Source organism: Equus asinus, chromosome 4, assembly GCF_041296235.1.
Source record: "Equus asinus isolate D_3611 breed Donkey chromosome 4, EquAss-T2T_v2, whole genome shotgun sequence".
NCBI lineage: Eukaryota > Metazoa > Chordata > Mammalia > Perissodactyla > Equidae > Equus > Equus asinus.
In genome coordinates, this window is record NC_091793.1 from 76,561,858 (window position 1) to 76,573,904 (window position 12,047).

General features: G+C 38.7%; 1 protein-coding gene across 4 annotated transcripts in view; it reads left to right on the forward strand.

Annotated features, from left to right (window-relative positions):
• The first annotated feature begins 548 nt into the window (after positions 1-548).
• Positions 549-12,047, forward strand: part of SLC35F5 (solute carrier family 35 member F5) — a 39,194-nt gene continuing 27,695 nt past the window's right edge. The window contains exons 1-7 of one of the 4 annotated variants that reach the window (XM_014859001.3): positions 549-853; positions 1,698-1,785; positions 1,932-2,073; positions 4,460-4,603; positions 7,869-7,931; positions 9,913-9,994; positions 10,795-10,985. In XM_014859001.3, coding sequence (XP_014714487.1) covers positions 814-853; positions 1,698-1,785; positions 1,932-2,073; positions 4,460-4,603; positions 7,869-7,931; positions 9,913-9,994; positions 10,795-10,985 — 750 coding nt within the window. In that variant the 5' untranslated portion in view covers positions 549-813. The remainder of the gene's footprint in view (positions 854-1,697; positions 1,786-1,931; positions 2,074-4,459; positions 4,604-7,868; positions 7,932-9,912; positions 9,995-10,794; positions 10,986-12,047) is intronic. The other 3 variants (XR_011502781.1, XM_014859003.3, XM_014859006.3) reach the window with 3 other exon arrangements.

Below are 12,047 nucleotides of genomic sequence, written 5' to 3' on the forward strand. Positions count from 1 at the left end.
AGCTTGCCCTAGGGACACAGCTTCTAACTCCAAGAGCTGGGATCTACTTTACATACAAAGGGTTCCAGAAAGAAAAACTTCACAAGTCCCTTTGCTTTACGGTCCTCTCGAGAAAGGGATATCGAGAGTTTCGTGGCCGAACTTCAGACATGGAATTCCTAGCTCTTGTTCTAGTGCGGGGCCATCGGGAGACTGCGCCACCTCTCTGCTCCTCTGCTCCGCCCCAGCCACCCAGGCCCGCTTCCCTCTCCTTCCACCGCGCCCTGCTTTACTTCTCCCCATCTCCGCTCTTCCCCGGCGACACCAGCGACTCTCCACGCTCCGCGCCCTGCGACCGCCAGGACCGGACTCAGCCCCCCTGCGTCACTCCGGAGAGGCACCCTCCCCCGGTCCGCCGTCGCGCCGCCGTGACGTAACTCGCGCGCCGCCGCCGTCGGCTCGGGGGGCGGGACCACGGGGCTGGCAGGCAGGGCTGCAGGCAGTCGGGGGCGGGGGCGGGGGCGGGGCCGGCAGGCTGGCCGGGGCCGGGGCCGGGGCCGGGCCGGGCCGGGCCGGGGCGGGGTCGGGGGCGGGGCCAGGGGCCAGCTCCCGGCCTCCGCGGCCATCGCTGCCCGCGCTGTCGCTTCCCCTCGCCCGCTCCCCGCCCTCCCGGGCCGAGCGGAGTAGGGCGGCGTCGGCAGCGTAGCCTCGAGGGGCACCGCGGCTTCAGGGGCTGAGCCTCCAGCGCGGCGCAATGTCAGGCGCCGCGACAGCTCTGTGAGTCCGGGCCGCGGCCGTGGCGCTGGGCGGCGGCGGTTCCGGGCCGGTCCGCTCATGGTGCCGCCACGACGCCATCGCGGGGCAGGAAGGCCAGGTAGGCAGGCAGGGGAGGGCCCCGAAGTCACCTGGAGCCACAGCGGGGACCGAGCGCCCACGAACGGCCCCACCTCCCGCCCTTGGTGGCAGCCGAGGTGTCTTGACCGAAATGGTAACGGTCTCCACGGGCGGAGTGAGGGGGAGGCTGACAGGGGCGTGCGAGCCCGGTCCGGACTCTGGCGACTGGGGAAGCTTCTCGGGCGCCGCCGCCCTCGGGCTTTATCTCGCTCGCCCGGGAGGCGTCACTGGCTTAACTTTTTTTTCCTCCAAAGGAGGAGGAGGAGGATTCCCTTTAACAGCTGTTTGCTCACCACCCTCGTGAATTACTATTTCGATCTGAGAGAACTAGATGTAGAGACCGGGGGTGGGGGGAGCGCCGAAGAGCCTGTTCCTTTACCACGTGAGGTGATTGGAAACGTGTCCCCGGAGACTCACAACAAATCACCACTTCTCAAATAACCAAACTCCCCTCGAGGAGATCCGGGACAGAAAAGACACTTAGAGGCGCGTGTCTAGACGCTGTCCCCCGGGGTGGATTCCTCCGGCGAGAGAGGCAAAGGGAGTAACTCGGAGCAGCTTTTTTCCAGTAGTTAACTATTCTTAAATATGCCATCTGTTGAATATTGCTTTTTTTTCTTTGTGCCGTGTACTTCTCTGAGTATAATTTAAAGTCTGCCATGGATGACATGAAAGCCTAGAGAAAAGTGTGCATTATATTTAAGACACTTTGGTATTTTTCCTTCATTTGCGATCATTTTGAAGATGAAGAGTAAAAAAGATGTGATGAATCCTATTTTGAGTGGTTGATATTTTCATTAGCCGCCTTTTGTGGTTGTTTATAGGTGTGCTGAGTTCGTCACCTCCTTTTAGACTCAGATTTGCGAAGTTTTCAGGCATTGCTCTTGATCTCAGAAAGGCCTTTAAAATAAGGTAAATCCCACACCTTTTATTTACTGTGTGACTTCAAAATTGAACATTAGCTAACAAATGTCAGGTGTTTCTGACATTTTCTCATTTTTGTATGGTTATTTTTCAAAAATCCTCTCTAATGGGATCTGTATTTTCTAAAAAAACAGGCTGCAAATGGTGTGTGTCTTTATCATGAACCGAATGAATTCCCAGAGCAGTGGTTTCGCTCAGCGCCGGAGAATGGCTCTCGGGATTGTTATGCTCCTCGTTGTTGATGTGATATGGGTGGCATCCTCAGAGCTCACTTCGGTATGTAATTCTTGTCCAGGAATGATGTCGTCTGAGGTAATACTGCTGTTCCTCTGTAGTATCTCTAGTTACTCTCTCTCATGCTTACGTGAAGCAGTATTTCAAATAGCATTGAATTATTTGTTTTCTTTGATGTTGAATTAGTGTCAATTCGAGTTAACACTAAAAGGATCCTCTTTTAGTTGTTTCATACGGTTTTCTTGTATCTTTCAGGGAGGGTTACCTAGAAAGTGAGATGTGTGCACATTTTCTTTATATTGGAAGGTGTTTTTTTTCCTGAATTCAATTTCTGTATAAATACTATTTTTTAGTAGAACAACCATTTGGGATACAAAAACTCTTTGTCATCATTTAGTAGAAAGTAAGAATGCTTTTGGACAAATGAGTGAAAGTGATCAGTTTTCATGTACAGGTTACCACTGTGCACGTACATGGGTGCGTGCACATTTATGTGTTTGCTGATTCAAACATTACTGTGATGTGCATGTGTATAGTAATTGCCATTAGTTCAATTTTAGTTTATCTTTATTGATGACCTATTGGTAGTAATGTGTTTTGAGTTCACAAGCTAGTTTTTCTTTCTACTTGTGTAGTTACTTTATTCTGGAGGCTGGAAAGTCCAAGATCAAGGCACTGGCAGATTTGGTGTCTGGTGTGGATCTGCTTCCTGGTTCTTAGATGGCAGTCTGCTCCCTGTGTCCTCACTAGGCAGGAGGGGCGGGAAAGTTCTCTGGGGTCTCTTATTTGGCACTAATCCCATTCATGAGGTTGCACCGTCATGACGTAATCACCTCCCACAGGCCCACCTCCAATACCATCACATTGGGGGTTAGGATTTTAACATATGAATTTTGGGGCAACACAAACGTTCAGTGTATAACATACGTATTCTGGATTTGGCTGATTGTTTCCTGAGGGTATCATTTAACTTGCTCCTCATTCTTTTATTTCCTGGAAAATGGTAATTAGGTCTAAAGTCTTGATTTGATTCCCGTTCAGTTTTTAGGAAAAAATACCTTGGTGGTACTGGGTACTTCCTTTGACATCACAACATGAGGCGTATAATGGCTGCAAGTCTTATTTTGGGTGATGCCGATTTGAGCACTATCAAGGTCCTTATCAACCTTTACGTAGTAGTTGAATATGCATCTGATATTGCCCAGATAGAGTATTTCATTAGGGGTTGTGTAAATAGTGATTTTTCTAAAGGTCATTCTTTCTACATTTATTAGCTGGAATTCTTTCAGGAAAACTTTTCCACAACCACTGTTTGTTTATCCTGAAACGTGGTTCATATAGGAAAGATTGAATAAATCTTGATTTTTTTCATTTATTTGCTTTAGAGTAATGTTGCCTAGCAACTTCCAGTAGTAATCATTGAGAATTTTTTGAGTATCATTATACGTTCGTGGATTTTTGTATATTTGGTGTGTTTCAAGCAATTGTAGGTATTCTTTTTGATGCTTAAACTGTCCTGTCTTTGATCAGTGAGAGCCCCTTCAAATTGGCTCTAGTGTCCTTCTAATACGATCCCATTAATCTTTATCATCCTATTTGCTTTCTGGTGCAAGATGCCCAGGCTCATCTGGTCCATTTCCTGCCCATACTTAGATTTGGCCATTTTTTTCAAGAACCCATGGTTTCTTTTAGTGCAGAATGGTACAGGTCACCATCTGGATTCTAGAGGTACTCATCCCTCCTGGGTTGTCATTTTTTTCTACACCTTTCAGTGCACATAACTAGGAAATTTTTTTTAGGAAAGAAAAAAATCATGAATTCATACTGATATTTCCAATATCAATGAAGATTATGGTTTTTATAACTTCCTAATAACATTAAAACTTCATGCATTTTATTCATACATCATTCTGTTTCATTGCCTTTCTTTCTATTTCCTCTGTTTGAGCTGTTATTTAGCCTTTCAGAAACAGCTCATGATAGTTTCTCATGGAAACTTCCATAACCTTCCAAATAATCTGTTTCCCTTTGGTATTCTTGTGGTACCCTGTAGACCCCTCTCATGGTACTCAGCACGTTATGCTGTGTGCTCTTCATATATACATATGTGGAATATATGTATCTCCTTTCAGGAAAGCTTGTCTTTTTTTTTCCCTTAGCCTCTGGCACAAGTAGCATTACATAGTAGGATTTCAGTGAATGCGGAACAAAACTTTTTTAGCTTGTTGCTTTGTTTGGGAATATTATCCTTTGTATGCAAGGTAAATTCAGTATTCAGAAGTGAATCTAAAATATTTTTATAATCCTTTTGATCTTTCCTGTCCAAATGAATTTTAGAGTTAAAAATTGTATAATGACCTCATTTTATTGGAGATGAGTAATAAGGTTTAAAGTCATCTCATAGTATCTGTAACTTTTTCCTCTGCAGTATGTTTTTACTCAGTACAACAAACCATTCTTCAGCACCTTTGCAAAAACATCTATGTTTGTTCTATACCTTTTGGGCTTTATTGTTTGGAAGCCATGGAGACAACAGTGTACAAGAGGATTTCGAGGAAAGCATGCTACTTTTGTAAGTTTTAAATTTTAAGTGTTTGTTGGAGAGGGGGTATATTTTTTCAGAGTTTGCAGATGTATTAGTTTCTTGAAGGACAGCAAGATTTTAAGTTGTTCAGTTGAAGTGAAAGTAGCATGATACAAGAAAAGCCTACTTTTGTCCAAAATTTTAAATTTATTCTTCTAATCAACTTGGTATCAGAATATCTTTTGAAAAATTAAAAGTACATAATCACTTTCTATCCCTTACCTCATGACCTCCTCTGAGTTGTTAAAAATTATTGAACTAGGGCCGGCCCCATGGCCGAGTGGTTAAGTTCATGCGCTCCGCTGCGGCAGCCCAGGGTTTCTCTGGTTTGGATCCTGGGCACAGAAATGACACCATTCATCAGGCCATGCTGAGGTGGCGTGCCACATGCCACAACTAGAAGAACCCACAACTAAAATATACAACTATGTTCTGCGGGGAATTTGGGAAGAAAAAGCAGAAAAAAAAAAAAAAAAGATTGGCAACAGTTGTTAGCTCAGGTGCCAATCTTTAAAAAAAAAAAGAATTATTGAACTAGCCTAAATCAGTTAAGGTGGAGTAGATGATGAAAGTAAGGAATAAGAAGACTATCTGGAGCCTTTGGTCATTTGCAGACTGCATGAGAATCATCTGATTAGTTGTAAAGTTGATTATAGAAGCAAAATAATTCAAGGTTTTATATATTAAAATGAAAGTAGCATGTATCAGATGTTTGGCTAATCAAATTACATTCTTTTGTTGATGTAACATAACACGCTGATTCATAGTGTTGAAAAAAATGGCAGTTTATATAGTGATGTATCTTCCTTGTAGAAGTAGAAACTGAGTTTTTGAGAATGGAGAGTATAAAAATGAGTTTTTGAGAATGAAGGATGTAATCCTTTTTCTTTCATTCCCTCTTCCTTTCTTATTTGTGGTAAAATATACATAACATCAGATTGACCATTTTACCCATTTTTTCTTCTCCCCTCTTTTTTTTATTGTAGTAAAATATATGTAACAAAGTTTACCTTATTAACCATTATTAAATGTATAGTTCAGGGGCATTAAGTACATTCACTTTGCTGTGCAGCCATCACCACCCTCCATCTCCAGAACTTTTTCATCTTCCGGAACAGAAACTCTGTACCCATTAAACACTAACTCCCATTCTCCCCTCCCCTGAGACCCTAGTAGCCGCTGTTTTATTTTCTGTTGCTATTAGTCCTTTTCTTCTATGTGTACTATTTTTTGTGGGCCAAAACAGCATTATTTCTAGTTTTATGAGTACATTCTTGAGAAATGTACCCATTGGATTTTTGTCAGAGTCCTTTCAGCAGCTGTTTTTGTAGTAATGCGTGGAAATGTTCACTCACATGTGCATAAAAATTTGACGTACTAAAAATATGAATATATATATTTTTTACTTTGCAAAAGTAATTCATATACATTATAGAAATGCATAGACATTTTAGTATTACCTATAGGAACATATTGTATGTATATAAATACATGTATATTGTTGAAAAGTTAGGAAATACAGAGGAATAAAAAGAGGAAAATAATAAACTACTATTCAAGGAATAATAACTGACAGTTGTTTGAATATATCCTGCTGTTCTTTTTCATGTATTTTTTTGTTTTTTACAAAAATGAAAGTGTACTGTTATGTCCTGTTTTATAGCTTGTTCTGTATTTAGTTGTAACAACTTTCTATGTGATTTAGTATTACTAGGACTTTTCTTTTTCTTAAAGATTTTATTTTTCCATCTTCTCCCCAGAGCCCCCCGGTACATAGTTGTATATATTTTTAGTTGTGGGTCCTTCTAGTTGTGGCACGTGGGATGCTGCCTCACTGTGGCTTGATGAGCAGTGCCAGGTCCACGCCCAGGATTTGAACCTGCGAATCCCTGGGCTGCCGGAGCAGAGCACGCAAACTTAACCACTTAGCCACGGGGCTGGCCGGATAGGACTTTTTTTATTGTTAAGTATTTTTTAATTGTAGTAGTGATAAATGTTCATTGTTGAAGACAAATTATGATAACAAGAAGAATAAGGATAGTTTATCCATAATCTTACCATTCTAAGACCACTATAAATATTTGATACTATCTATAGATATATGTTCGTGTGTATATATTAAAAAATTATTTATAGCAGAAATAAGTTTAGTCTATATGTATCATTTTCTAACCCAATTTTATTTTTCATTTAACAATATATCATGAATACCTTTCTAGGCTAATAAGCATTTGTTACCATCTTCTCCTCTTTCATTTAACTAACCCTTGATAGTTAGATTGTTTTCATTTTTCCTTTGGATATAAGTAAATTGGAATATCTTTATACACGTCTATAGTTATTTACTTAGGATAAATTCGTAAAAGCATCATTGCTGGGTATGATAATAATGTCATTTTTAAAGCTTGTGCTTCCTATTGCTAAATTATCTACAATAGTTATACCAAATTTATATCTCTGTGAGCAATATGTAAGATTGAATCCTTACCAAAACCCCAACATTTGCCAATTTGATAGGTGAACAGTGGTATCTTGTTTAGTCTGGATAGTTTTGATCATTTTTTTTCATATATTTGTTGCACAATAGAATTCTTTTGTCAATTGTATCTTGTTCATTCTTCGTACATTAACTTTTACTTATTGATTTATAAGTGTTCTCTAAGAGCATGGGCTCTGGTGTTTGCATCTTGTTCTGTCACTTGCTGATTGTGTGATCTTGGCAAGTTATTTAACCTCTTCAGACTTTAAGCAGGGATGATGATAGGGTATCTGTGAGTGTGAATACAAGCATGCTTTATACAGCACTGGCACAGTCGTTCTCAAAGCGTGGTCCAGTCCCTGAAATCTGTTTAGAGGTTCTTGAGGTTAATACTTTTGTCTTGACGATAGTAAGATATTATTTGTCTTTTTCACTAACCCACCCAACCTTTCCCTACTATTTTCCCTACTAATCTGAAATGTTATGATAGTATTGTGAAAAGGGCATAAGTTTTGGAGTTAGACTAATAACTTGAGTTTTAATCCTGACTCTGTTACTTAGATGAAATCTCTCAGCCTCAATTTCTCCATCAGTAAAATGAGGATGTTAGTATCTGTGTTGCATAGTTGAATACTTGGCATTAACTTCTGTTATTATTAATAATAGTTATACTCTTGTAGGTCTACTCTAGATTTTTGGTTCTATTCCTTTGAGCTGTGACTGACACTAGTTCTACTTTATAATTACTTGAGTTTTATGTCCTGTTATCTGTAGTTTGCAGATGCTGAAGGTTACTTTGCTGCTTGCACAACAGATACAACTATGAATAGTTCTTTGGTAAGTGCTTCTTTTCTCGTCAGGAATGGAGTGGGTGGAGTTCAGCCATGGTGGGAAGGACTGAAATAGCTCTGAGAGCACCACAGCTATATTAAGTTATAGATATATCTCAGTATTGGGTGCTCTCCATGAGAATTGTAACACGCTCCTCTCTTTCCTGAGGGATACTTGGGGCCTAGAAGTAAGCAGTTCAGCCACCTCTGGAGAGAGAACGGAAGAGGAAGTTAGTTAAGGACTGAAGATAGTAAAGGACGGTCCTTTGTCCTTAATTTCTTACCAACTTTGTCAGTTCATGTTCATTATTATATTGTTACTTAGAAACATATTGATAGTGAGACTATATAAGCAGCTTGTTCATTTATTCCACAAATTTTTAAGAGAGCTTAATATGTGTTAAGTACTCTAGGCCCTGGAAATACAGCTTATGTTCTAGTGTGTGAGAGTGTGTATTGGGGAGGGGAAGAAAGATAACAGCAAGCAAATTAAGTAGATAACATAGTCACTTATTTTAAGCTTTTATGATCTAATTGGAGAGATAGTATGTAAAAATCTGTTCTTTTTATAGACCATCATTAAGGCATCTCTTTAAATTGTACTGTTTCGAATGTGACATTCTGTCTGAGAAAAATTTTAAATTTACGCTAAAATTTAATACTAGTTTATGAAGCATTGGCTTGGTGACCTTATTGACTGTACAGTGTTTTGTTTGTTTGGCTTTTAGAACTACAGTTGCGTTCAGGGTAGGTTACCAGGGGCTGTGAAGAGTTTATGAAGCTTAGAGAAAATGTAGTTTCTTTTCTCTGGGATCTTAAGCATCAACAAGATTAATGTCAGTTGTCTCCATCAGTGTAGAAGGCAGAGTTGAGACGGCAGCCTACTCTTCTGACTACGCTTCAACTAACATTTGCTATTATCTGTAAAATGGGTATGTCAAATTGTTCTAGGCCAATAGCTGTAACGAAATGTTCACTGTAACAAAGAGACTCTGTCTATTTCCAGATCCTATTGTGTCTTCATTTACTGAATGTTTTTCTTTGGCAGAGTTCTATACCAGGAGTTAAAGGAGAAATTAAAGAAATAAAAAACATTTTCTTTTAATTTAAGAAAAAGCCTATTTGGAGAATTGTGTCTTAAACACAGATCATCTGAAGAACATTGGTAAAAACAGTGGAGGAATTTAGAACCACTTAGAAATGTAGATCTTTAGTGCATGGTTAGACAAACCTGACTTTAATTCTGTTTTCTCCCACATGATTATTTTATATCTCAGCTTCTAAAATAGTTCATTGAAAAGACCGTATTATAAAGTGGTTGTGAGGACTAATGAGAAATGTATGTGTAACTGCTCTGGACTTAGTACCTGGTACCTGGGAAGAACTGAAAAGTGGTAGCTGTTTTCTTCTTATCTATTGATTCTGTAAGGGTTTTCAGGAATTTCTGGTGTTAGTTGAATCTTAAGTAATAATGGGAAATAATTTGGCAACTGTACATACATGTCGTATACATGATTATCTGTTCATTGTCTGCCTTCATCTTTGAGACTGCATGATCATTGAGGACAGAGACTTTGTCTTTTTTCATCTTATATCCCCAGGCCCTAGAACAGCTCCTGACATAGTAGGAGCTCAGTGCATATTTGTTAAAAGAATGAATGAAAAGGAATGGGAGGTAACCTGTTAGCCTGGAGAAGTCTGTTTCTATGACATTTAAATGTCAGATATCATAATGTACCAATGCTGTTCTGTTACGTTTCTAAACTTTAAACTGCTTGTTTTCTGTCGTTGTACCTGTGTGGATCATTTGAGTTTCCTTTATAAGCCTTGAAAATGTATTTTGGGAAAATTAGGCTGAGTGAACATGGTGGTGAACAAGCATGTTTCAGGTGGTGTCTGTGTTCACCTACCATCCACTGAAATTTTAGCCAGTAGACCAGCTATTATACTTACTGTTTATATTTGTTTCTGTTGCTTTTGTATTCCAGAGTGAACCTTTGTATGTTCCTGTAAAATTTCATGATCTTCCAAGTGAAAAACCAGAGAACACAAATGTGGATGCTCAAAAAAGTAAGCAAAACTGAGAATTTCATAACTTAGAAAAGGGTGGAAATTTTAGCTTCATGCAAATCACTCCAAAACTTAGTGATTCTGCAGGTTGACTGGGATCACCTGGCAGTTCTTCTGTTCCACTTGGTGTTGGCTTGGCCTTCGGTCTTCCAGAAACTTGAATGGGAGTTTTAATGAATTCAACCGGAAATAATTTCCAAATACCATATATCTCTATGGTTTCATTATACATATATACATATATATACATTAAAATGAACCATATCTTCTTCAACCATACCATCAAAGACCTTGATAGCAAATTATGGGAGTTTTGCTGGTTCTGTGAATTGAGTAAAGAATGCCAGCTTCAACCTACGGCACAGTAGTTATTCATAATATTCTCTTGCAAGGAGTGCACCTATAGAGGAATGTTCTGCATGCTTGACCAGGAAAATAATTCTTATAAATTGAGTATCTTTGTGGAAAAATCAAAATAAAGTTATACTATAAATGCTAAAATAATAATCATACTGTAATCCCAAACCAGGCGGTTGTGTAGGGACACAGTTGAAGAAACCTTCTTTGAATATTGGTCTTATTTTAAAACCTTTAAAACACTTTTATAGATGAGAACATTTTTCTAACTCTTTGAATGAGCAGATCTGCCCTAGGTAATAATATAACTCTGGTTTTCTTTGTCCAAGTCTGATCCTAGATGGATTAAATAATATGCACTTATCAGTAAATTAAAACTTGTGACTTTTGTTGGATTCGAGGGGAAGTATTTAACGGTTTTGTACTATACTTTTCCTTTTAAGCTCCCAAAAAGTCTCGTGTAAGGTTCAGTAACATCATGGAGATTCGACAGCTGCCTTCGAGCCATGCGTTGGATGCTAAGTTGTCTCGCATGTCACATCCTGCTGTGAAAGAACAAGAGCCCTTACTCAAAACTGTGGGGAAACTTACTGCAACTCAAGTAGCAAAAATTAGCTTTTTTTTTTGCTTTGTGGTAGGTCTTCTCTTTATTATATGTTTGGAACTTGAATTTTAAGACAGTATACATACCAGCAATATACTCTTGAAGTGTAAGACTATTAGGTTGCTTAATCATGACTTTAAACTCTGCAATCTGGTATCATTGGGGAATGAAGAGTATCATTCCCCATACTTGCCATGCCTCAAAGAATTCAATAAATACTATAGTACTACAACTACTCATATATTCAGAATTTGGCATTGCCTTATGGTCAGAATAATAAATAGTTATTTTACCCTATGATGTCTATAGCGCTGGTAAATATCCAGATAAGAATTTACTGTATGCATTGATTTCTTCAAATAAGTGTTTTTGCAGTTTTATATTAAATTTATGTAAATGTGGTCAGGTATTTTAGCAGGTACTCATAGTAAACATTTCTACGGAATTTCTAGTAATATTATCGATAGCATCTCTATTATTTTAATATAGAAACTGAAAAATGTGCTTAAGATTTCACAGAAAATAATCGTATAGCAAATAAAATATTATTTTGGGCTAAGCTTGGATTAGATACTTATCTGAGTTAGTGAAAACTCTGAAGTTTCAAGTTTAAAAAATGAATTTCAGTGTTCTTTTATATATATGTATACCTCATTGGATATAGCCTAATCTAAGGTTGGTTAGTATGAGCCTTTAAGACTTCAGTTTATACCGAGCATTTTTAAACACTGGATGATCCAATGCTGATATCAGTATTATTAGCCTGACTGTAAGGTTTTTTACTTCACAGTTTTGCCTCTCATATTTTACTGTGTAGCCCATTTTTCTCCATTCTCTGTCTGGAAAACCTCTGTTTTAGTGAAACTGCCATTAATATTTTCAGCAGTGCAAGTCAAAAAATCTTTGGGAATTGTAATATAATTACATATGTAATAAAGTTAATTTAAAAGGCTCATATATTTGGATTATGCTATTAGTTGTGATTTCTGTTTGCTTGTTTTAAAATGACTGGAAGATAAGACTAAGATTTATTAATTATATATTACCTAATTTTCAAAGGACACTTGAAGTCAAGTGTAATAAAAGCATCTA